Source organism: Pleurodeles waltl, chromosome 8 (assembly GCF_031143425.1).
Source record: "Pleurodeles waltl isolate 20211129_DDA chromosome 8, aPleWal1.hap1.20221129, whole genome shotgun sequence".
Lineage (NCBI taxonomy): Eukaryota > Metazoa > Chordata > Amphibia > Caudata > Salamandridae > Pleurodeles > Pleurodeles waltl.
In genome coordinates, this window is record NC_090447.1 from 1,388,774,717 (window position 1) to 1,388,801,397 (window position 26,681).

General features: G+C 44.9%; 1 protein-coding gene across 1 annotated transcript in view; it reads right to left on the reverse strand.

Moving 5' to 3' along the window:
* HEPHL1 (hephaestin like 1) overlaps nucleotides 1-26,681 on the reverse strand; it is a 420,608-nt gene that overhangs the window by 164,148 nt on the left and 229,779 nt on the right. Inside the window, exon 11 of the mRNA XM_069202431.1 lies at nucleotides 12,525-12,737. Within this exon, the coding sequence (XP_069058532.1) occupies nucleotides 12,525-12,737 (213 nt within the window). The remainder of the gene's footprint in view (nucleotides 1-12,524; nucleotides 12,738-26,681) is intronic.

A 26,681-nucleotide genomic window follows, 5' to 3' on the forward strand; every position in this document is an offset into this window, starting at 1 on the left:
AGTTATGGGGAGAAATTCTGACAGAGATGTAGGCTGTGCCTTCTCTGCCTCACCAACAGCTTCCCCACTTGGCTATTGCGAGGCATAACTGTGGCAGTCAGGAAGCTCCTCTTGCTTATCTGAAGTAAATTCTTTGTAGATGTTAACCACTTTAGACTGACCGAATCCTGCCAACATGTTACAAAACTCAGTTGAGCCCACGACTTCCGAGGATGTATTAGGGGATGCAAGTTGCTGAATCAACTTAAAAAGTTATTTTGAGGAACTTACAGACTTAATTTTGTTTGTGCAGAAGAGACCTTTTGTCTCTAATAGCCAATTTGTATTCTTTAATGAGGTTCTTGTAAACAATTTTGTCATGATCCTCATACAGCTTCCTCCATCAACGCTCTTGCTGCCAACACCCCTGCCTCAGTAGCCTTAACCTTTCAGTAAACCAAGGAGTTGTTGGTTCCTTAGCGTGGTGTTGGTGTCTTGCTTTCTATTTGCTGGCTTTATTTATTTATTTTAGGCTGTCTAGCTCAAGTTGGTACCTTCCATGCCAAAACTTTATTTACAATATGCTTTCAAGTGCTCCCTTTCTGTAAACATGCCTGTAAATCTTGTTCTCATCTTGACACATTTGCTGTGCATTCAGAGACTGAGGTCAAACGTTAGGTGCAGTCTTCTGAAGGTGCTCGTTTACTTTTCTTTCTCTGACTTCAAAGTGAGAGGATTTATGTGACAATCTTGCTGGATACTGGAGGTAGGAAAGTTGTTTTTCCTTGCACAGGACAACATTTAAATGAACTGTGTAAGTCAAAATATATTAGAACACAAATGAAGCACCTTTATTGTTATTTCTGAAGTGTGTTGAAAACAAATACTTTAATCTGATCAAACAAATCATTACACTAAGTGATGCAATGTCCACACATCTTTGTCTATAAACTGTATAGTTGTATTAGTAAAATTGTATGTCTGTACAAATGTAATGGTTATTGCAATTGAAAATGTGTTGTCTGTAATGGCTACCACACCATGAATACTCCACTCTATGACACTCCGCACCACTCCACTTTACACCACTCCACTCTAAGCCACTTCTCCTACACCTCTCTACTCTACCCTGTACCACTCTACACTATGCCAATGCACTCTTTGTCACTCTACTTTACACCGCTGCACTCTATACCACTAGTCTAGGCCACACAAATCTACTCTGCACAACTCCACTCTACACCACTGTACTCTACGTCACTCTGCAACACTGCATTCTACATCACAGCACTTTATGAAAAACCATACTATGATGTCCTGCAGGACCAAACGGGCAAAATACCCAACCCTTCAGACCTGACTAACCAGGCAGTAGTGTTTGGTGAACGTGTGCAATGACGCCCAGGTTGCTGCCTGACAGATGTCCAAGACTGGAACTCTGTGTGCTAATGCAGTAGTTGCAGCTGTGCTCTGTAAAAAGTGAGCATGCAAACCCTCCTGGGGTTGCTTCTTTAATGCAGAGAATGACCCATCTTGAGATGGTCCTCTTCTGCACTGCCTGACCTTTCTTCACACCCACATACCCCACAAAGAGTGGACCATCCACGCGGAACTCTTTGGTATGATCAAGGTAGAAAGCAAATGCTCTTTCTAGATCCAGGGGCTTCAAAGAAAGGGCCTTCAGCTCACTCACCGGGCAGGCAGAAGTGATAGTCACAAGAAGACTGTTTTTACAATTAAAAGCCTGAGTGGACAGTTATGAAGTGGCTCAAAAGGAGCACCTCAGAAAAGTAAGAACCAGATTCAAATCCCATTGGGGCATTATGAAGGGGGAAGGAGGAAACATATGGATAAGACCCTTTAGGTATCTACCAACAATAGGAGATTAAACAAGGAGGGTTGGTCAGGTAATCTCTGAAAAGCAGGGACAGCAGATAAATAACCTTTGAGGGTGTCCAAAGCAGAGCCTTGCTGGGCTAAAGAAAGTAGAAACAAGAGGAGCTCAGATAGAGGGGCAGAGAGAGGGGTCAACAGACTTGTTTGTGTAAAATGCCACAAATGTATTCCATTGACAGGTGTATACCAGTTTGATGGAGGGACGCCTGGCTGCCAAGATGATGTTAGACTTCTGGCAGAAGGTCAAAAGCAGTCAACTGCTGCTGCTCAATCTCCATGGAAGAAAGTAGAGACTGGACAGATTTGGGTGGAGAACCATTCCCTGCTGCTGGGACAGAAGAAAGGGGCAGTCTGATTGGAGGACTGATGGCCATGTTCAAGAGCTCGGGATACCCGTCTCTTCGTGCCCAGTCCGGAGCCACAAGAATTACTTGGACCCAGTCATTCTTGATCTTCTTGAGAACTCTGGGCAGAAGTGGTAGGGGCGGAAAGGCTTAGAGGAGAACTGAGTTCCACTCCAGACAAAAAGCATCGCTGAGTGAGTGGCACTTTGTAAACTCCAACGTGTAAAACAGCTGACATTGCGCGTTCTCTAGGGAGGTGAACAGATCTAACCAATGCTCTCCCCACTGCTGAAAGAGACCTTGTGCCACCTCCAGATGGAAATGCCATTTGTGATCGACCAGGCATTGACGGCTGAGTTGCTGATATTTAGAGAGCCCGCCAGGTGTTGAACCACCAGGGAAAAGCCCTGATATTCCAGCCATGTCCAGAGGTGCAGAGCCTCCTGACAAAAAGTCCATGACCCCCACCCCGCCCTGCTTGTTGCAGAACCACATGGTGGTGGGGTTGTCCGTGAACACCTGCTCTACTTTCCCTTTGACACAAGGAAGGAATGCTTTCAATGCTAGCCTGATCGCCCTGCGCACCAAAAGATTGATGTGGAGTCTGAACTCTGCTGGAGACCTGACGCCTCCGATCTCTGCTTCTCCCAGGTGGTCACCCCATCCCAGGAGTGGTGCATCTGTCACTACTATCAGCTCTGGTTGGGGAAAGGGGAGGGATCTGCCTCTGACCAAATCGCGGTTCAAGAGCCACAACTGCAGATCTTGCACAGTTCCCTCTGAGAGCCGGACCATGTCGGAGAGATTCCCATGATGCTGCATACACTGGAACTTCAGGTCCCACTTCAGAGCCCGCATATGCCAACTGGCATGTGTTAGCAGCAGGATGTAGGAAGCAATAAGGCCTAGTACCCTCAGAATCATTTTCACCGAAATCCAGGATGGAGGTTGAAACATCGATATCATAACCTGAATATCCTGGACTCGCAGCTCTGGAACATAGGCCAGAAACTGCACTGTGTCCAGAACAGCTCCGATGAAGGGGAGCATCTGAGATGGAATCAGGTGTGACTTCAGGACATTTATAGTGAACCCCAGCAAATGCAGGAGGTCTGCCGTAGTCTGACGTGGGAGATGACAGCCTGTGGCGGGCCAGCCTTCAACAGCCAGTCATCGAGGCTGGGGGAGGCGTGATAGATTGCCGGTGGGGCAGGGAATGGTGAATCCTGCCTCTGACTAGTCCCTGATGGGAAGCATCAGACTAGGAAGGTTTGGAGGCTGCAGCGGGAGGGGTGGTGAACTGGGCAGACCACTGGCCCCCTGATCCACAAGAACGTTGGATTCCACATCCCTGGCCATGCAGAGGCTGGGTAGCATCCCTGGCAGTTAGAGGGAAAGGGACGTGGTTGGGTGCCCTGCCATAGCCACAAAAGGGATAAAAAGCAGATTGAGGGTGGGCGATGTGCAGCTGTGAGGACCGGGCCACAGCCTGGGACTCCTTAAAGTGCTCAAGTGCAGAGTCTACTTTGTCTCCGAAGAGACGCGTGCCATCAAAGGGCATGTCCATAAGCGTGGATTGGACATCCCCCAAAAAGCCAGAATTCCTCAACCAAGCATGGCACCTCAAGGCCAACATCGATGCAACCTATCTACCCAGTGAGTGGGTCGTATCCAGTCCACATCGTACCATGAACTTCTCTGCATCTCTCCTATCAGCATCGACCTGGGAGAGAATGGCCCTGGCCTCCTCCAGGACTTGTGGCAGCATCTGCGCAACTCTGTCCCATAAAGTATGGGAATAACGGCCCAAAAAGGCAGGCAGTGCTCACAGACTGCAGTGCCATACTGGAGGAAGAAAACATTGTCTTCTTAAGCTGATCCAGTCTCTTGGATTTCCTATCTAGAGGTATGGAAGGGAAAGTGCCTCGGGATGTGGAGGCTTGGATAACCAAGCTCTCAGGGGTTGGGTGTTGCATCAGGAACACTGGGTGATTAAATCTAATCTATGGCGATGGGCGATCGTCCTATTAACAGTAGCCCCTGTGCTGGGTTTGGACCAAGTCCCCAGCAGCACGTCAGTGAGGGTTTCATTAAAGGGCAAAAGGGGTTCAGAAAAGGAAGCCCTGGGCTGAAGTACCTCAGTCAGGAGATTAGTCCTGACTGTCACCGCAGGCAGCTTGAGGCACAAAACCTCAGCTGCTCTTCTCACCACCATGGAATAGGATGCTCCCTCCTCTGTAGCCACAGTAGGGGGAGACAGCATGCCAGCATCAGTAGAAGTTACCAGTCCACTGGTTCACCCAAGCCCGCATTCCAGTCCATAGAGTCTTCAAGCTGGTATTCTAAAGGGTCCAGCGATCCCTCCCAATCCTCACCGTACTCCAACCCATAAGAATAAGGGTCAGGATCCGACCTATGGAGCAAGGTCCCTGCTGAAGTCAGAATCAGCATAGGGCGACGCCAGTCCGGCTCCATATCGGAGTCGGCAATGATGATGGGGTTGACTCTGACCGTCGGCATGGGTGGTGTCAGGAACCATCGCCGGGGAAGGTGGAGATGGCACGACCGATGCCGGTTAGGATCCTTGGGTGCCCACTGGAGCCTAGGCTGCAGCAGCTAGCACAGAACCGGAGGGGGCCCTTGCCGATCCCATGGGGCCCAGAGGCACTCCAGTAGGTATGACTGCCAAAATATGAGGGGCTTGGCCTCGTAAAACTCACGTAGTTGGGCAGGGGTGATTCTGGCTCCCGGAAACTCGGGAAGTCATGGAGCCAACCCAGAAGCAGGATGGAGGACTAGAACAACAATGCTCCTTTTCCCACATCACGTCAAGAGACTGACGGGACGAAGATGAAGTTTGCTTGCTCTTCTTCTTCTTATGCTTACCTTAACGTGCCGAGGACTTGGAGTGGGATGATGAAGAGTGTGAGCTCCACGACTGGTTTAGGGACCTTCCTCTTAACTGAGACTGGGAGCGACGCAGAGTCGAGCACCGGCCCGCAAGTAGCTTTAGGGACTGCTCCCTCAAAGCTTTTGGATTCATGGCCTGCCACTCGGAGCACAAGACACACAAGGTACGGATCAGTCATTGACATCTCATGACAAAAGTCTCAGGCTTGAACCCAGTCTTCTGTGATGACATCTCGATGCACCAGAAGTGCCAAAAAAGGCTTTGAAAAAAGTCGGAAAGTCTAGTAAAAAAAATTACTGTAGGGTTAGCTCTTCTTTGGATCTGCGTGTACGCTGGCACGGAAAGAAAAGAACTGACATCAGCACACCGGGGTGGCGCAGAAAGAAAAGAACAGACGTCAGCATGCTTGGGTGGCACCTATATAGGTCCTGCAACATCATATCCGGCGCACACAATGCTGATGTCGGACGTGGAGTCGACCGATGCCACCTGGTGGCACGCAGGGGTACTGCTAGAAAAAAAAACTCTGGATCTAGGGTGACACCTAGGAGAAATTCTAAGGTAAGGTATCTGCAACTAGAAGTCTCTATCAGATTTCAGTTCCACTGCACTTAATACTCTACGTCACTATACTCAGCAAAACACTCTACAGCAATGTTCTCTACACCAGTCCACTCTACACCACTGTAGTGTATGCCACTTTATGCGTCTCCACACGATGCCACTCCAATACACAACTCTCTGGTACTCCACAACACTCTACCTCACTCTTCACCATTCCACTCTGACACTCCACATAACTCTCCTCTATGCCTCGTTGAACAGCAGCCATGCTGGTGTACAACATGGTTAAAACACATTGGCAAATCCAATAGCTCTTGTATAGGCAAGACCTATTGGCTTTGCCAATGCTTGTTTAATCATAGGTTGTGTGCAAAGGTCCACCAGGATCATTTGACCCCACCTTTCCCTCACTTCAGGCTCGACTGTGTCTCAACGCCTCTGCTGCTCCTCCCTGCACGGTCATTTATTCTCATCTACAGTGTGGGCCTAGATACTCACTCAGACAACTTATGGGAGCCTCTCCTGACCCGATACGGGTCATGCTGCTGTCCTTGCTGAAATAAGAGAAGCAGAGTAAGTCTTTCACCACTGTGCCTCTTTTCCCGTGACCCACCATTCCCTACTGATGAAAGGTTCCTGGGAGGCAAATCAAGAGAGGAAGGGGTACGAGTCGTAATGTAAAACTAGAAAGATGAAGAGTGTCTGGGGTCCAAAATAAAATATTGGGCTCGCCTGCTGGGGTGAAGGCACAAGGGTAGCTAACACAGGGGAGGTTGTTTCTTTCCTGTGCTGCCAGGGCAGCAATCTACCAAGCGCTTCATCTCTGACCTTCACATGTGCAGGGGACAAGTGTGCCTAGGATCTAAGCTTCAAGCTGACTAAGGCCCATCTGACTGCTGTTGTCTGCATTTAGGAGCTTTACTGAGTATGAGATGGGCTTGTGGTGCAAATAGCATTTCAGAACATTTGCCCTCCTTCTGCTCAGGTTGCCAATCTTGTTTCCTTTTTTACTCCTTTCCTCACTCATGGTGTGTGCAGGGGACAGTATCCCTGCCCTTAAAGAAAGGTGACAACACTAAGCTGTATTGGCCCTTTTAGGAGTGCTGGTTGCCCCAATGCAGACCATCAATTTGGGATCTGCCATGACTGCCTTAGGATCCTCTCAACTTGAGTGCATTTTGTACTCCACTCCAGGACTGGCTAAAAGAGCTTCATGTGCTTATGAATAACTTAATCAAACAAGTGGAAGTGTTATTTTCTGTACTGGGCTCGGTAATCTGGAACTCATGCCTTAGGAACAATTAATTCTGTCCAAGCTTTAGCTCTGCTTCCTATAACCAATTTTAAAAAAAGAGTGCATTTGCCCTCTAAAACCATGGAAGATTGGCCCAGTGCTGTCCAAAAACTAGAGACACCATCCTTGTGTACATATTATGCATCCTATGAGTAAGTATCCCAAATTGAAATATTCAAACAGCATTCATGATGTAGGTCTAACCTGACCCAATATAATACACTGATAAAAATCAAATGAAAAATCAAAGTTTTTGTAAAGTTTGTGTGGCCCCTTCTGTAATACAGATAGTGCTGACGCACATACAGGGCTAGGCTATCACCACAGGGTGTTCCCTCATTTGCATGGTGGCATAGCCCCAAGCAAATGAGGGAATCCCTTTGGTTCTGCTTCCCATAGTATAGATGCGGGCGCAGAGGCAGTCAGGAGGCGCTCTGACACTGCACCACCTTTTAGGTGGCGCACTATCAGTGCGCTCCCTGATGGCAGCTATCTGGAGGGGGAAATGGGGTCCCATGGACTCCGACATCCTCGTGCAGGTGGGTGCAGTCACTCATTGCACCCACCTGCAAGGGGATCGCTAATCCCCCCTAAAATTGTAGGCAGGTTGCTATCTGCACAGTGAAACACAGAGCAGCTTTAAAGCAAAAGCTCCATTTTTCACATGAATGCTCTGGCCCCAGAACAGCACAAGCTTGCAGCTGACCTGGGGTCAGTGCATTCATGCTAATATGGACATTGGCCATGGGACCTCCTTCCCACCTTTTAGGTGGCACACTGAGTGCGCCTCCTGACATCACCGGTCTGCACCTGCCTGCAAGGGGATGTCTGGGGGCTCCATTTGACCCTCTGTCCCACCGTTAAGATGGCGCACGGTCAGTGCGCCTCCTGACAGCTATTTTGATATGACACGGGTGCAAAGGTAAAAAGGAATCCCTCATTTACATAGGGCCATGCCGCCATGCAAATGAGGGAATGCCCTCTGGTGATAGCACTGGCGCTATATGTGGGCCAGCGCGGTCTATTATAGAAAGGGCCACACAAGTGTCTGTTGCCCTTCGTGTAGTACCAAAGTGCCCCGGTGGTGCACAAAGTGAGTGCACATACCTGTTGCACCCCTGAGGCACTTCTATAATACAGTCCCTGGGGGCCATGCAGGGCTGTAGCCAGGAATAAATGTTTTAAGGGGCATGGCCCAAGTGATGACAACCCTTTATTTACAAACACAATGTGGACAAAGGAGTTTGATTATGCTGTTGTACCAATAGATAATTAAAATTGGTCAATCACTGGAAATATAAACAATAACTGAAGCACATCAGTGAGGGGGTAAACTTCTATGTAGGGATTGATCTGTAATTTTGTTGTAATGTTTTTGACAAAAAAGAAGATCATACACAACCATTGGACTTGTTTTACTGCAGAATCCTTAACTTAAAGGAAATCATGACTTTGGTATGCAGCACATAAGATAAATCTAGAAAATAGAGCTTATATTTCCTGCTTGGTGCAGTGATGCTTTTATCTATCACTGAGGTCATTCCCAGAAGAGAAATTTGTGCCCCTGAATATGTTCCTCATATGCAAGTTCAAGGGCACATGGTATGTTGTCTTTGAATCTGCTGCGTTTTTTATCTGTTTCCTGTCTGGGTTGGTTGTCCTGGTTCATGTTGTTTTCTTTTCTTTCAGGCATCCTGTGTTTTGGTCGTCCCATGGGCTCGTCTGCAACAGAGTCCTCTGGTTCACCATCAGCTCTCTCACTGGACTCCACATCTTCAGTAATTGGACTCCCTGATCCCAATGTCTCTCCGCGTTTGGCGCTTGCTCTAGTGGTGGCTCGATCCCTACATGTTAACCAGGGGTTTTCCTCTGGCTGTCCCTCCTTCGACAGGGATTACTACGGATACCAGCAGTCGGGGATGGGGAGCCACTTTGGACACTCTGTCAGTCCAGGGGAGATGGTATCATTAGGAGAGCAGGCTTTCTTCGAATTGGAAGTAGCTGAAGGCAATTTATCTGGCCATGTTGCATGTTCCCCCTTGATAAGAGGCCAGGTGGTGATCGTGCAGACGGACAACACTGTAGCTAGTCCTACGTCAACAGGCAGTCAGGCACGGAGTCCCACTCCCAGGCCTCTCTGGCTTTTCAGGTGAGGTGTTAGGTGGAGTCGCACTTTCTCTCCCTGTCAGCAACATATATTTGTGGGAAAGACATTGCACTGGCCAATAGACTCAGCAGGGATTTTCCTTCTTCCCTAGACTTCTGTCTGGATCTAGGTATTTTCTCTCAACTGTGCCACAGGTTTGGCACTCCTCTAGTGGACCTGTTTGCTTTGGCTGAGAATTCTCTCCTTCCCTGCTTTTTCACCAGGCCAGGGCGTTGGGGTGGGGGGGGAGGGGGCAGAGGGGGAAATGATACCCTGTCTCTTCCCTGACCTTCTGTTCTCCTGTATGCCTTCCCTCTGATCCCCCCTTCTGCCCAAATTCTTGGCCAGACTTCTGAGGGAGCTGGTATGCCTCATTTTGGTGGTCCCGCTTTTACCTCTGATGGGGTGGTGTCCTCTGTTGCATTTGATGTCGATAGCACCAGAGTGGGATCTGCCATTCCACCTGTGTCCCCTCCGGACAGCAATTCTTCCACCTGCCACTTGTCAACGGATGCGTCTGACAGTATGGCTCTAGAAGGGAGGGGTTTGAGGTTGCAAAGCCTCTCCTCGCCTCGTAGTAGCTTCCATTCAGCACTCTTGTAAGGGGTCTACAAGGAAGGCCTATGCTCATCATTGGTCTTCTTTTGTTCAGTGGTGTGCAACTAAATCTTTGGATCCTGTCTCTTGTCCCACTTCAAGGGTTTTTCAATTTCTGCAGGATGGGTTTCAGAAGGGTCTGGCAGTGGCTACTTTGAAGGTCCAGTGGGCTGCTATTAGGGTCCTTCGTTCCCCCTTTGGTATGCCTGAAATGCTGTCTTTGGTTTCCGCATTTTTAAGGGCTTTTCCTTGTTGAAACCTCTGGTTCATTCTGTGACTACTGCATAGGATCGGCATTTGGTTCTTTGGGCCCTTCAGTCTGCTCCTTTTGAGCCTCTGGATGGTGTGGATTTAAAATATCTTTCTTTGAAGGTGTTCTTCCTGGTGGCCATCACCTCAGCTCGTCGCTTGGGTGAACTGGCCTCTGTCTATCAGGCCCCCATATTTGCAATTGTTTTTTGATAGGTTGGTTTTGCTTTCAGGTCCAGGCTTTGTTCTCAAGGTTGTTTCCTTCTTCCACCATGGCCAGGATATCACTCAGCCTTCTTTTTTTCCAAAGCCTGCTACTCCTGAGGAGGAATCACTCCACACTTTAGATGTGGTCAGGGCTGTGTCTGTTTATCTTTCTTGTACTCAGGATTTTCGCCAGTGTGAGAATCTTTTTGTGAATTCTGGGATCTTCCGTCATGGACTGAAAGCCTTTTTGATTTCCCTGGCTTATGCTTCTCAACATGCCCCTCTGCCAGGTGGTATACAGTGGGTTTCTACGAGAGGCATGGTGGCTTCCTGGACGGAAGCTCAGGGTGTTTTCATTCTGAACATCTGTCAAGCAGTCACTTGGGCCACTCCCTTTACTTTTGTGTCCCATTATAGGTTGGATGTCCTTGATCCTGTCTCCTTCGACTCTTGGGTGTTGGCTGCTGTTGTTCGATGAATAATCTGGTCTCCAGTTTACTATCCTTCTGGTGCGCATTAAAGATGTTCTGCATTATCGAATAGTTTGGGTTGTTTCTTTTTTGGAGTCAGGTTGTTCTGTTTTTGGCTCTGGTATATCCTCACTGAAGTACGTTTTGGACGAGAAATAGGGTTGAGGAGGTAATTAATTCATTACTTACCGGTAATGTTCATTACTCCGAATACTCTGTTTCTCGTACCAATACCCTCTCCCTTTTCCTTCCCGGTTTACAACCTGGCTCCTGCTCAGTTCTTTTGCTTTGGGATGTTCAGGTCGTTTTCTGGGCTCCTTGCCCTTATATTGGTACAGGGTACTTGGAGGGGAACTTTTTGATTGGATCTGGCTAGGACATGTCGGCCTTGGTAGAGGCGAATCACCTCACTGAAGTAAGTATTCGTATGACAAATCGAGTATTCAGAGTACTGAGAATTCCCAGTAAGTAATGAATTCATTATATAAGACACAAGCCACATTTTCAGTAACACTTTACTTTCTGATACTTTCTAAATTCAAATACAGGTATTTGTAAAAACCAGAGGTGGATCAACCTGCTTCTGGGCAGTGGAGTTATTCCTTCATAGAGATAGATTTTACAAAGTCATAATATGTAGAAATCGAAGAAAAGCCACATATTTATTAACTAAAAGATCAAGGAAGTTAATATCATACCACTTCTCTGGTACTTTAGCTTGAGTTCCCCTTTAAATTACAGGCATTAAATATTACTCCTATCTACCCTCCACAAACCTTCAGTGGTGTTGTTAAATAGCTTAGCCAGGGGTTATGCAAGTTGCTTCCTCGTGCCTATACATCTTGCCAAATACAATGTTTTACTCAATCGAGGGCTGCTGAGCGGGTTCTAAAGCACAGCTTTAAATAATGGGCTTCACCAGCAAGAGGTTGCCTCCTTCGTTTAGATTTGACAAAAGTCTATGCTTACACAGTTGTCTGCAGCAGCTTAAAGGCAGATCACTCGGCAAGAACCAGTCACTTCGTAAATTTGCCAGTGAAAATCATTAAACCGTAAGCTAATAAGGGAAACCGGTTTGCTCAAATTACTAAAAGAATGGGACCAAATGCTGGAACGGCAAAATCGATCTTAACTTCCTTAGAGCAAAAAACGATCTTTAAAGTTTTTTTCTTCTTTTTAAATCAGAAAGAAGTCATTCAAATTCACCAAACCACTACCCCAGAAATTGATCTTTCAAGTGGGATATCACCTATAAACACAGAAATCAACTTAACACCCCCTAAGGGGAAACAATTAAGATTTCTGTTTATGCTACGTTACTGTCTTGTTCTCAGTATTACAAGCTTTTGTCGTCATTAAAGATATGTGCAAACGAACTTTAGTACAATCTACAAATACTGTGCCATCCATGTACTGGCACACACGTGTGTTTGGGATCAAGTTGGGGGGAGGAGATCTTGTTCCATTTACATTTCATTCCCAAGTTTGATGTCTTGAAGTAAAGGCGGAGAGTGCTAATACCTTTTCAAACCTCAATTTATAAAGACCTTGTCTGAGAAAATATCTGATCATATGCCACGAAACTGGTGAAATTCTGTGTATTTTGCTGCACATGACCATAATTTAAAGAAAAAAAAATCTGGATGAAGAATACAGAGCTAAAATGATGTTTTCAGATTATTTACAATACTTTTTTTGTATTATAATTTACAGAACTGTACTTTAAATGGACACTTGTGTGAACATAGATGTTGCAATAATCAGATATTTGTTGCCCATCTACAACTAATAGATAGTTATCACAATACGACCATGTTACATGATAAGTGTGATGGCTAAAACAACTTGTTTGTACATAGGTACTTACCCACTTCATCAGGCACCATCAGGGCAGTTACTGATGAATGAGGAAACACGTTTACGGTATCCCTAGTCATTCCACCCATATGAATGGTGTTCCCTTCAAAGTAAATTCCATGTATGTCAACTTCCGTGCCCAGTCCAATGACATGCCATGATACATTGTCATTCTTGCACATCTCTAGGCCGGGCATATTGTTGTGCATATACCCGTTCACAGCTAGAAAAAGGGGAAAAAAAAAAATACACAACATTTTTAGCAACTGCAAAATAACTCACTGATGCTTTACTGACAAGATTGCCAAGATGACATCATGTTAGGAAATCAGTATGTGTGCATAACCTCAAGGGAAAAGTGATGCAAATGGGATGAAGCTCAAGATCTTGGAAAAGGTCATAGATATATCTGGAAAACAACGTAAATAAATGCTGCAAACCTTGTGAAACAAAATCATAATGTTATGGAGACTAAGCTGAACTTAATGGCCTTTAGTGAATACAACTCTGGTAGTGCAATGTGTGTCACAATACCAACGTATGTGAGCATGGACTCCCTAGTACACTTTGTATCAAAAATGTCGTAGTCCTATTAATATGCGCTGTACACTTCTGCATATACTAGCTCAGGGGCTTCATGCTTCCTGATAAAGCCACGGGGGAATGCACAGCCCGCAAGACAGTGCACTGTCTGTCAGCGTGCACCCACCGATAACACTTGTCAGAGCTCATCTGGCAGTACTCTGCTTTTGCTAGTGATGTTCCAACACGCAGTACGTAATGCAATGCTATCAATATGTATGCATTGGGCTCATAATGTTAGGCTGTGCACTGGTTGATAAAAATTCATAAGCCTACTTTACAGGATATGTCCCTAGTACGGGTGTAAATAATGCTGCCAAACAAAAAGCAACAACAAAAAAAGGAAATTACCTACTTATCACTGCTTCTGTAGATTGGTTTTGCTATGCTATTGGATTCAATCTAGCATGGCTGATGAGGGGCGATACCGTGAAACTGGTCCCAGGATGCTTGTTTCTGGTCCAATTAGGACCTGGCCTGGCAGTTCGGGCTGGACTCTTCCCATGGGGCCCAGGGTCAAGATTGACTTGCATATGACTGGTTCGAAACTGGAATGGCGTGGCGAGCAAACAAAAAAATGGATTTCGGCCCAGCTCTGTCACTGGGGGTGAATGACATTGTCCATCATATAATCTTTTTGTTCTACCCAACAAGGAACAGATATCTGTCTAGCTTCAGTTCCTACAGTAATTACCCCTTGCAGTGCAGTGCGTCAAACTTCACCAATAGCACCCTGCACTATACTCTCACATTTCCATTGACTCCACATGTGATCATTGATACTTCTTTCATCAATAAACTTTAAAGTAGAAAAAAACAAAAAGACGAATTTCTCAGAAAACTAGGCCAGTTTTTATTTCTATATAAAATATCTATCTAATATTTCGTCAAGTGTAATTGTATGAAAAGTAAAAAGTTGTAATTATGTGGCAAAGCTGGCAAATCACCCAACCAGCAATGCATTCAACTGGTAGGTAAGAAACTAAGAAGGGCTCTTGATTTAAACCAAAATAATGCTGTAAAGAAAGTGCTTGAAAAGAACCTCTGGGAAAAGCTACGTGTGGCACTTTCCTCCATCTAAAAAGGCTCACAAAGGAGTTCAGAGCCCATCTGCTTTGTGTACAGTTATTGTTGGCTCACTGAAGTGTCAAGAGGTAGGAATTGCTACCTATTGGAGAAAGCTATTTTGCTTGGGTGGCACAGAATGTCAGGATGTGCTTTGTCATTGTCAAAAACCTTACTTTTCCATGGCCCTCTCTCCTCGTTAGTGGTCACAACATCTGTAATCAGTTCCAGGTAACAATCCTACGACTCAGTGGAATATGAAGGCTAAGGATAGGGGTTGTATGTAGGAAGCTGGCTCTGTATATACCAATCAAAATGAGATATCGTGTGCACAGAGTCCAGGTGTTCCCCAGAGGCTTATCAGAGGCTAAAGTAGATAATACTAAAGCTCTCTTTTGTGGTAGTGTGGTTGAGCAGGTAGGCTTATCAGAGGGTAGTGCAAAGCATTTGTTGTACACACACAGGCAATAAAACGAAGCACACACTCAATGACTAACTCCAAGCCAATTGTTTTTATATAGCAAAAAATATATTTTGTTACTTTATTTCTAGAACCACAAGATTCAAGTTGCAGGTAAGTACATTTGCAAGTAAGTATCCAACATCTGTATCAATACCACTTTGTTTCAATTTGGCAAATCATACGGGCTTTGAATAAATAGAACTAATCTGTTTTAAAAGTTGACAGTGTGATTTTTTCACAACAGTTCGGGGGGGTGTGGAAAAAAAGTTATCACAGTTTCGAGGTAAGAACAAGACTTACAGTTCTAGTCTCTGGGAGTTAGGATGTCCACAGGTTGGGGTTCAAGATAACCCCAAACATCCACCATCAGCAACACGGGGCCAGCTGGGTGCCGAGGTCAAAGTTGAGGTTGATTTAACGTGGGCTCCTATGGAGACTGGGGGCACTCGGAATTAGGCCTGCCTTCAGGTCAGCACCCGTTTCTTTGGGAGGCAGACCTGAGGGGTTTAAGAGGGGCACCAGAGGAGCCAGAGGTCAGCACCAAGCACACACCCTCAGCGGCACAGGGGCGGCCGGGTGCAGGGTGCAAACAACATCAGGCTCCCAATGCTTTCCTACAGGGGAATCCCGGGGGTCACAAAGATGCTGCAGGTGAAGTCCAGAGGGTCGGTTCCAGGAAACTAAAGACTAGACAAGGAGGAGGGCCACCTGCTGGATGTTACTGCACCGAAGGTTGGATTCCACAAGGCCAGGGGGCTGTGGGTGCAGGGGTACCTTTTCGCATCAGGAATCTTCATCCGGTTCTGTCGAAGTCATGGAGGGTTCTCCAAATTCAGGCTGCAGGCGTGGTCGTGTTGGACAGGAGGGGTCTACCCAGGGTGGGCACTTACTCAATCACCTGGGGACCAACTCTAGTCAGTTGGGCCACCTGGAAAAAGGCAGTGGGTGTCTGGTGCAGAGTGGGCAGGACTCACGGATCCGGGCGTTTCTAGAGTCCTTGAATGGAGATTCTTCTTGGACAGAGCCTGCTGTCCACAGGAGTTTTTGGTCCTCTGGAGGCTTTTCAGAGGTTGCTGGTCCTGCAGGATGTGTTTTCTTTTAGCAGGGATTTAGAAGCTGGGGACAGGCTGGTAGGGCTGGGGCCAAGTCAGTTTGCATCTTCAGTCTTCCCTGCTGGGGTCAGCTTAGCAGTCCCTCTTTCTTCCTGGGAGGCCGTGAGGAATCTGCGGAGCTAGGCTCAGGAGAGACCTTAAATCCTACTGTTCAGATGGTAGTCCCAGCTGAGAGAGGCCCATCTCTGAGGCAGAGTTCTTTGTTTTGCTGCCCTGCATATGTGGAGGATCCCAGTCACAGTGTGATCTTTACATGCGAGATCACTATTCACTGGAGAGGTCAATTATGTTACTAGTTTCTTCACATTAATACCTGAATGGCGATTATTTGAAGATTACATATGTTCTAAGAGATAAAATATTAAATGTTGGAAAACTGAAATTGGATTAGTCACATATGGGCATCGTATTGAGTGAAGACTGCAGAAAGAAACAGACCAACCAGGAGTTTCACAGACAAGGTCATCTTACAACAGGGAACAGGAGCTCTATTGATTCCAGTCCACGTATGGAGCACTACTGATTACAATTCATGTGTGGATGTAGACCAATCGGAGTAAAGTAAAGGGGAAAGAGAGAATGAAAAAAAATGAAGAGAAAGAAAGAGAAAAAAAAAAGAACAAGAAAAAGAAAGAAGGAAGAAGGAAGCAATAAAATAGGGCTATATGCCCTGTAAGTAGTAATGGAATACAAAAAGGTGATAGATGATGCTTGAGTTAACCTCAGCCATTGGTAATTACGGAGGGCTGCATTCCAGCCCATTCGTTTTTTTGCTCACCATGCCACCTCAGATTAGACCCTGCTGCAATAGGCACAGTCCAATCCAAATTGCCAAGCTGGGATCTTTCTGACCCGGAACACAAGCAACCCAATACTAGTTCTGGCCTATTTGAGCCTCTTCAGTTGGGGGCAACTTGGTTCCCAGTCTCACAGTAAGCAGGATACCAATTCCTAGCGAGACTTGTTGCGCTGAGGGAGTCACAGTGAAGAATACAAAACGTGAAGGATGTAATGCTTGAATTAATCTCAGCCACAGGTAATACTAGGGCTGCATCCCAGTCCATCATTTGTTTTGCCCACCATGCCACCTCAGATTAGATCCAGACATAAGCAAATACGCCTTGGTCTTGCTCTAATTGGAACGGCCTAGCTCAAACTGCCACGTCAGGTTCTCTCTGAACCAGAACATATGCAACTCAAAACTAGTTTTGGCCTACTTGAGGATCAGCCTGGCAGTTTCAGCTGGACTGTTCTGTTGGAGCAGAACCAAGATTGATTTGTAGAGGGCAGGTCTTTGTCTAGAATAACAGTGTGTGAAAAACAATGGTCTGGATTGAGGCCCGAACACTTGCCAGTGGCTGTGATTAATTTAAGCACTCCTTCCATCATCTTTGTTTTTGCTCTGTATAGTTCTGATAAGAGACATTTTATAAATCTGATGGAGCATAAGACCTATGACAGCTCTGAAAACTAAATGGTTCTCTGTGCTTAAGGTTGACCTTTGGTCCCTGTTGTGTTGTTATTCACAATTGGCCAATTTATTTTGATGTGCATATTGGCTTAAACGTAACATATTTCTGTCAATTTCTTTAGTTGTATATACATATTTTGAAGGGGATGTGAATTAACCAACAGCCTATGGAGTGTTAGTGATCATAAGCCCAATAACAATGAACATTTGTTACAATTCTCCGACCTAGTCCACAGGCAGTATCCGTGCACTTCACATGGGTTCTTAGGGGATGTGTGTAGAGTATGGGTGGGTGGTGTGTGTGTGTAGAGGGGGCCTGTCTCTCAGTGTACCTGAGATTTTTTGTTCTACAACAGGGATCTGTAATTTCCTTTCTAAATTTACAGACACCATATGACGCAAACTAATTAGGATGCCTGCTTTACTTAACAAGCACTGGCAAAGCCAATAGGTCTCGCCTGTACACAAACTATTGGCTTTGGCAATGTGTTTTGCCATGTTGTACACCAGTGTGGCATCTGTTCAGTATAGCTCAAAGTTAGTTGTGTGGAGTGTCAGAGTGGAGTGGGGAAAAGAGTGTTGCAGTTGTGGATCTGTTGGAATGTAGAGTAGGATGATTAGAGTGTTGTCGAGGGGAGTAGAATTCAATGGCAGAGAGCGGTAGAGAGTGTCGTAGAGTGGGGTGGATTAGACTGGGTTGGGGTGGGTGGTTTTAATTGGAGTGATAGGGATGGGGTTGGGTGGATTGGAGTAGGGTGGACAAGACTAGAGTGGGGTGGACAGGACTAGAGTCGGTTGGATTGGAGTGGGGCAGGTTGGCTGGACTGGAGTGGGGCGGGTTGGCTGGATTGGGTGGTGTAGACTGAACTGGGATGCGATCAGGGTGGATTGGGATACAGTGGGGTGGATTGGAGTGGAGTGGGGTAGAGTGGACTGAAATGGGATGGGGTGGGCTGGGCTGGAGGGAGTAGATTGGATTGGAGTGGGCTGTACTACACTAAAATGAGGTGGATTAGATTGGGGTGGATGTAATGGGGTGGGGTGGATTGAAATGGGGTGTAGGTGTATCAGACTGGGTGGTGTGGACTGGAGACAGGTGGATTGGACAGAATGAGATGGATTGGATTGAGTGGGGTGGATAAGGGTGAGGTGGATTAGGGTGGGTGGGGTGTAGTGGACTGAGTGTGGTGGATTGCAGTGGATTGGATAGGAGTGGATTGGACTGGTAGGGAGAATTAGACTGGGGTGGGGTGGATTGGGTTGGGTTGAACTGGAGTGGATAGGGGTGGATTGGAGTAGAGTTGATTGTGGCAGACAGGACTGGAGCAGGATGGATTGGAGTGGTTGAATTGCATAGGAGTGGGTGGATTAGATTGGAGTGGTGTGGGGTGGACTGGACTGAAGTGGGGTAGTTTAAGGTCTTTTGGAGTGGGGTGGATTGGACTGGAGTAGGGTGGATTAATGTAGGCTGGATTGGACAGGAGTGGGGTGGGGTGCATTAAAGTGCACTGAATTGGAGTGAGATGATGGGGTGGTGTGGGTGGATTGGAGAGAGGTGGATTTGATTGGAGTGGGGTGAACTGGAGTGGAGAGAGGTGGGTTGGATTGGAGCGGATTGGGTTGAAATGGGGTGGACAAAACTGAAGTGGGGTGTACTGGACTGGGTTGAATTGCACTGGAGTGGGTGGATTAGATTAGAGTGGGGGATTGGGTGGTGTGGACTGGAGTGGGGTGGTGTGGATTGGAGTTGGGTGGATTAAGTGGAGTTCTGTGATGGACTGGGGAGGACTGGATTGGGGTGAGGTGAATTGATTGGTGTGAAGTGAGGTGGATTGGAGTAGGTTTTCTGGGATTGGAGTGGGGCTGGTTGAAGTGGGGTTAAGTTATTTTAGGATTAAAGTGAGGCAGATTGAAAAGGATTGGAGTGGGGCAAATTGTTTTAGATTGAAGTAGGGCAGATTGGAGTGGGGTAGATCATTTTGAATTGGAGTGAGGCAGATTGGGAAGGAGCAGAATGTTTTGGACTGGAGTGGGGTGGATTGGAGTGGGGCAGATTGTTTTGGATTGGAGTGGGGCAGATAGGAGTGGGGCCGACTGGAGTGGGGCAGAATGTTCTGGATTAAAGCAGGGCAGGTTAGAGAGAGGTGGACTGGAGTGGGGCAGATTGTTTTGGATTACATTGGGGCAGATTGGAGTGGGGCAGGTTGTTTGACTGGAGTGCATCAAATTGCAATGGGGCAGATTGTTAGAGATTGGGGCAGATTGGAGTGGTGCAGATTGTTTAGGATTGGAGTGGTGCAGATTGTTTCAGATTCGAGTGGGGCAGATTGGAATGAAGTAGATTGTTTTGGATTGGACTAGGGCAGATTGTTTTTAGAGTGGTGAAGACTTTTTGTTTTGGATTAGAGTGGTGCGAATTGGAGTGGGGCAGATTAGATTAGGGTAGAGTGGGATGAATTGGTGTGGGGTAAAGTGGGTGGATTGTAGTGGGGAGTATTGGACTGGGGTGAATTGAGGTGTGCTGCATGATTATGTGTTAGTGCATAATTTCAGAAATTACACAAAATAAAGAAACAATGGCGCTTTGCAATATTTCAAACAAGATAATAGTCATCTTTTGAGAAGAGCGCTCATGAGCAAAAACAAAAGAAAACATGAGTACAATGTGAGAAAAGACAACTTGGTAAAATAAAAGAAAGTTAGCTATAAAAATAAAACTTTGCAATATAGTTTGTCCTGCTGGGCACGTTTGCCAGTCACAAGCCTTCTGTTTGCAGGGCATTTGAAGTTAAAATGAACCAACCAGTACCTTGATCATGTCGGGAGCAGTGGACAGGCACTGATTAACTTGACTCAATCAGTGCTTGGTCCCTGCTCCACAGAGAGGAACAGAAATGGTGCCAGGCCTGCAGTGACGAATTACGAAGCTGAAAAGAAGAGTGTCACACAGGCCAACAAATGGTGAGCGACAGGCGGGCTCCAAGCTCTTTACTGCACACAACAAAGTCTCGCAAAAGAGACACATGCGCTAGCGCATGCACTCACAGGCTCGACTCTACAAAGCTAGTACCAAAAGGTGTATTTACAACACTAACAATACCAGTACACAAATTTCTAGTAGAGTGAATAAGTTAAGAGGTTTGGGCTTTAGATGAGAGCAAAAACTGATAGAGGGTTTTTGCATGCAAACCCTCAGGGAAATTCCACTGTAATGGGCGAAGATTAGACATGTGAAAGGGATGCCATATTTTGTGTGAATTCCTCTAGGGGCTCAAAAAACTGGCACTGCTGGTGTAACTCTCAACCCAACCATAACTACATATGTGATATTGTTCCACTGTAATAATAATAATAATTTAAAAAGTGAATATAACAAGATACCTGAACATTTTTACCCTAAAAAAGTCAACTGGACCAATTCCAACCTAGCTACATGTACAGTGCGGTAGGAGGGGTGGGGGTGACAAAAGTAGTCTGGTGTTGGCTCATGGCCAAGACGATTGTTTGGTTCATATTGCTGGCTTTAGGACCACCTGAAGATGACCTTAAAATACGTTAATCTTTTCAAATATTAATCTCAATTCAGCTGCACAAATGAAAACAAATGCAAGGGATGTCAAACATCACAGAATAATACTGGAGAAATTAAGTTGGAATTGGAATAAAAGTAGACAAAATGAACAGGGAGAACTGTTGGACACAAATGTCATTAAGGGGCGCCACAGGATGACATAGTTTATCAGCTTACAGTTCTTTAAGTTCTTGCTAAATGTAACATTTATTCTGATGGGGCAACTTTGAAGTCAATTTACAAAAGTGCCCCTAAGTGATTTTAACAAAATTATATAAAACTTGGTGTCCACAAATGAGGACAGTGTAATGAGCACCAAAAGATCATCAATGTTCTGTGTGGTTAAACTTAATAATATAGTAAAGAAGCCTTTGCATGTAACTAGTTATCCCACTCCTACGTCTAGGATCCTCCAAACTGTATCCACTAGGAAAATATATCACTTAGCGCTTCTTGGCCGAAGTGTGAACTGCCCAAAGAGGGAGCATCAAGTGCGAAATTCAAAAAGGTCATATAGTCCATGCCATAGTCTTATTGTGATCTCCGATTGGGCATATTTCTTAAAAAATGCACCCTTGGCTCAGGCAGAGTGTGCATACATACAGGAATAAGGAGTCGACCCATTGCAAGACCATCTCAAGGACATGCTGGCATTCACAATGCATTAGTATCCCGTCAAACAACCTGTGAAGCAGTAGACAAATTCTAAAGAAAGCGCACTCCAATCAGTCCTGCTCATGCTGCCGTACCAATACGGACGGTGAATTCAGCACTCTTCTGTTTTTTATCTGCTAATGCCGGATGCAATCCCTAGGGATTGTCTCAGAACTGACTGTATGAGGTGGAAACATCAAAAATAATCCTTGTTATTTCAAATGTAGCACATGACCACCATCCATTCAACTGTACTGTGAAGTCTGAATAGCAAATGTTTGTCTAGATAGCGGGCTAAGTAAAAAAAAAAACAAACAAAAAAAAAAACATTGTTTTCAAATTTGTATAAATGATAGTGTAAATATATAAAAAAATTTTATATATGTATGCCTTGCTGGTCTTTTCGTTAGCTCTTATACACTGAAATAAAATGTATATACTCTTTGCTATCTTGAGCTCTCCAGTATCTCATATCATCTGCATCTACAAATATTCATTATTTTGGTTATGTTCAAAGGAGATATATATATATATATATATATATATATATATATATATTACACACACACACACACACACACCATATATATACTGTATATTTATTTGATTCCAAAAGGTCTGTACAATACTCTCCTTTGAAAGCACTTCCACGTTATATATATATATATATATATATATATAAATAATAGTGTTATAGATTATTTGGGGGTTTTTGGACTGTCCTCTTGTGGACAACAATTAAAACAATACAAAGCGGAAGTTAAACATGCAAGTAAAAATCAATCAGAAGTCTAACCCTATGCAACCATCCATCCTTCATTAGCATTCTAAATTTTCTGAGATCCTCCGTAGCGCAGAATTAATTAGGCAGTTTATTTTCTGGGGGCCTTGGTACCTGAATCAACAACAATCTTACATCTGCACCACCTTGGGACTGACCCAATCACGTAGGCAAGGATTTTCTAAGTACGTACAAGGTTTCTTAGTACATAACACATGATGATCAATATTATATACTCAATATTTCACTAACAAAATTATACTCAATATGAAGTAATACAGGTGACATCAAAAGAATCACCCCTTGCATAGCTGAATGTTTGATAAAGGTAAACACAGGGAGAATGTGTCAACATCAGGACAGTGCGTGCTCTACGGGCGACAAAAATGCAAAAACCCAGTCTTTATGCAAGAGCATAATTCATGGATTGTGTTTACAGGGAGTGCAGAATTATTAGGCAAGTTGTATTTTTGAGGATTAATTTTATTATTGAACAACAACCATGTTCTAAATGAACCCAAAAAACTCATTAATATCAAAGCTGAATATTTTTGGAAGTAGTTTTTAGTTTGTTTTTATTTTTAGCTATGTTAGGGGGATATCTGTGTGTGCAGGTGACTCTTACTGTGCATAATTATTAGGCAACTTAACAAAAAACAAATATATACCCATTTAAATTATTTATTATTACCAGTGAAACCAATATAACATCTCAACATTCACAAATATACATTTCTGACATTCAAAAACAAAACAAAAACAAATCAGTGACCAATATAGCCACCTTTCTTTGCAAGGACACTCAAAAGCCTGCCATCCATGGATTCTGTCAGTGTTTTGATCTGTTCACCATCAACATTGCGTGCAGCAGCAACCACAGCCTCCCAGACACTGTTCAGAGAGGTGTACTGTTTTCCCTCCTTGTAAATCTCACATTTGATGATGGACCACAGGTTCTCAAAGGGGTTCAGATCAGGTGAACAAGGAGGCCATGTCATTAGATTTCCTTCTTTTATACCCTTTCTTGCCAGCCACACTGTGGAGTACTTGGACGCGTGTGATGGAGCATTGTCCTGCATGAAAATCATGTTTTTCTTGAAGGATGCAGACTTCTTCCTGTACCACTGCTTGAAGAAGGTGTCTTCCAGGAACTGGCAGTAGGACTGGGAGTTGAGCTTGACTCCATCCTCAACCCGAAAAGGCCCCACAAGCTGATCTTTGATGATACCAGCCCAAACCAGTACTCCACCTCCACCTTGCTGGCGTCTGAGTCGGACTGGAGCTCTCTGCCCTTTACCATTCCAGCCACGGGCCCATCCATCTGGCCCATCAAGACTCACTCTCATTTCATCAGTCCATAAAACCTTAGAAAAATCAGTCTTGAGATATTTCTTGGCCCAGTCTTGACGTTTCAGCTTGTGTGTCTTGTTAAGTGGTGGTCGTCTTTCAGCCTTTCTTACCTTGATTATGTCTCTGAGTATTGCACACCTTGTGCTTTTGGGCACTCCAGTGATGTTGCAGCTCTGAAATATGGCCAAACTGGTGGCAAGTGGCATCGTGGCAGCTGCACGCTTGACTTTTCTCAGTTCATGGGCAGTTATTTTGCGCCTTGGTTTTTCCACACGCTTCTTGCGACCCTGTTGACTATTTTGAATGAAACGCTTGATTGTTCGATGATCACGCTTCAGAAGCTTTGCAATTTTAAGAGTGCTGCATCCCTCTGCAAGATATCTCACTATTTTTGACTTTTCTGAGCCTGTCAAGTCCTTCTTTTGACCCATTTTGCCAAAGGAAAGGAAGTTGCCTAATAATTATGCACACCTGATATAGGGTGTTGATGTCATTAGACCACACCCCTTCTCATTACAGAGATGCACATCACCTAATATGCTTAATTGGTAGTAGGCTTTCGAGCCTATACAGCTTGGAGTAAGACAACATGCATAAAGAGGATGATGTGGTCCAAATACTCATTTGCCTAATAATTCTGCACTCCCTGTATATGCAGTATGTTAACCTTTTGCATTGCAGAGTTTAACCTTGAAAAGCACTATTAACGATGTTTGCAATAACTGTTAATTTGCAAGGTATTGCTGCAGGCTTACTGAGTGTGTTAGGGTGTGGTCCCTTTCTAGGGCCTTCTAGAAGCTTTACCTGCAGCATGGCTGGGTGTGGTTTGTCGGCTGGGCTTGACTCTATATAAGGGAGCCAGCCCAGCTCCACGTGCTCACTATTCAGAGGTCCCGGTGCAGAGCAGCAGCAACTTCCTGAGCTCCTGTTCCGGAGGCCTACCTTGATATTCAATGCCTGCCCTCATTATATTGGTGATCCTTGAGTAGGGCGGTAAGGCGGAGGTCGGGCTGGGCCCCCGACCCTCGTTCTCAAAGACATTCGAGTTTTGGGCCTAGTTGTGAAACTCTCTGTGTGCGTGAGTGTGATTTCATGGCATTCGAATATTCTTGTTCGAATCAGCAGAGTGCGCAATTCATTTCTAACATGTAAACCTTGGCATTAAGATCGGCAACAGTGTGCACAATCATTTCATGGCATTTGCATTTTCTTGTTCGAATCGGCAGAGTGCGCGATTCAACCCTGGCATAAAACGCTTGGCTTTTAAATCGGCAGTGTGCGCGATCATTTCATGACATTGAAAACTTTGGTGTACCGTGTTTGTTGAGGTGCACACATTTATCCGGAGCTTTTGGATTTCTTTGAAACGCTTAATTCAAAGTGCGACATTCTTTGTGCATATTAAGTTCCTAATATAGTTCCTGTTGTTTCCAGGGAATGTTCAGATAGCCTTTGTCCTCATGTAAAAATGCAATGTTTATTCTGAAACATTATTGATGAAGGTTCTTGTATTCTAGACAGTATGTGATATTTCCTGAAAAGCTCATATGAAACATTGTATTAACCCATTCTTGCTTTTTCCAGGTACCTGGATTTCTTGAGGTCTAGTTATAGTCATTTCTTAGGTTATCCATGATTACAGCATAAGAACTCATAATCACATTGGCTTTCAATAGACTATGGTTCAATCTTGACATTGTGTTATTTAACCTCTTGCTTCCTACAGGTCTCCTTCCCAGCTGTTCACTACCTAATCCCCTTTCCCCCCACTTGGACTCTCTCAGGCTCTGTGATATATCTATCGGAGCTTTGGAGCTGTCTAGTGGTGGACATGTTGGGAACATGCACAGGCCCGAGGATCTGGTCTCCCTGACAGAATGTCAACTGTTACCTGTGGCAGCAGTCCTCCACAGACGTCTTACACATGTTTTTTCATGTAGCGCATGTTACCGCACCCTCCCACCTCTGGGATGCCACAGTGCTTTACATGCTTCACTGAAATATCTGGTAAAACACTGATTCCAAAAGATGGTATCAAATAAATTAAAAAGGAGGATAACACATACATCATGGTCCACGTATGTGGTCGGTGCGACACTACTCCTAAAGCAGAAAAGGGATTAGAAATGTTCCGAATAAAAACTTTATCACACCACGTGATTATAATACCAGGGGTGACACTGGCTGCCACAGGAACTTAAGGTCCCACTTTTCAACATCCACCTTAAGAAGGAAAGTGTGAACCTACACATAAAGTACACTGAGAAAAGATTGCCAGTGCTCATTCTTCCGATAAGAATTTTAGGATTTGCATATGTATGTAAGTATATGGCACTTGCATATAAACATCATGCAAAATTTGATTTCATATATTGATTTAAATTAAATGTATAAATAAATCTTATTTCAGCAAGTGAAGAAAGTATGCCCACTCTAACAAGCAAATACTTGGCCTTTCAAAAATTATCTTTGGTCGCTTCTGTAACGTGCACAACCCTTGCACAGAGAAAATCAGAGCGCGCTTGCATCATACGAAGTGATCAGCATAAGGAGTCAACGTGTTCGACAAGGACACGCTTTCCTGCAACACAGTAGAGCATTGCAAATATTGTCTCATAAAAAAGAAAAAAAAAATCCACAGATTGCTTCAGAATATTTACCAAAATGTATATGCAAGTAGGGAACCCTGAACACTACACAATGATTTCTAGGTGCATGTTGAGAAGTTTGACTGGGACAATTCAATGTATAAGTAAAAACATGGATCACAAACACATTTAATGGAAATTTGACTTAAGGTTTATTTCCTGAAAGCCAAGTGTTTTTTCTTGGAAATGTTACCAGAGCTCTATGGGAAAAGTACGATCTATAAATATCTCTGCAGAGGCTGGAGCCTGGGCCTAACTATAGCAAAGCGGGACATAGCAATGGGGTGGAAATCAGATCGCGCACCCTCTTTGACAGCATGGAGATGGCTTGCATCACTGCATGGCGGCTTGAGATTGTGATGTACCAGGCGAGGGGCTGTTCCCAGCAGCACAATAGAATTTGGCAAGGGGTGGGACATCATCTTGGCACCTGTTTGTACCTTCGACTCCTAGGTGGAGGAAGAAGTCAG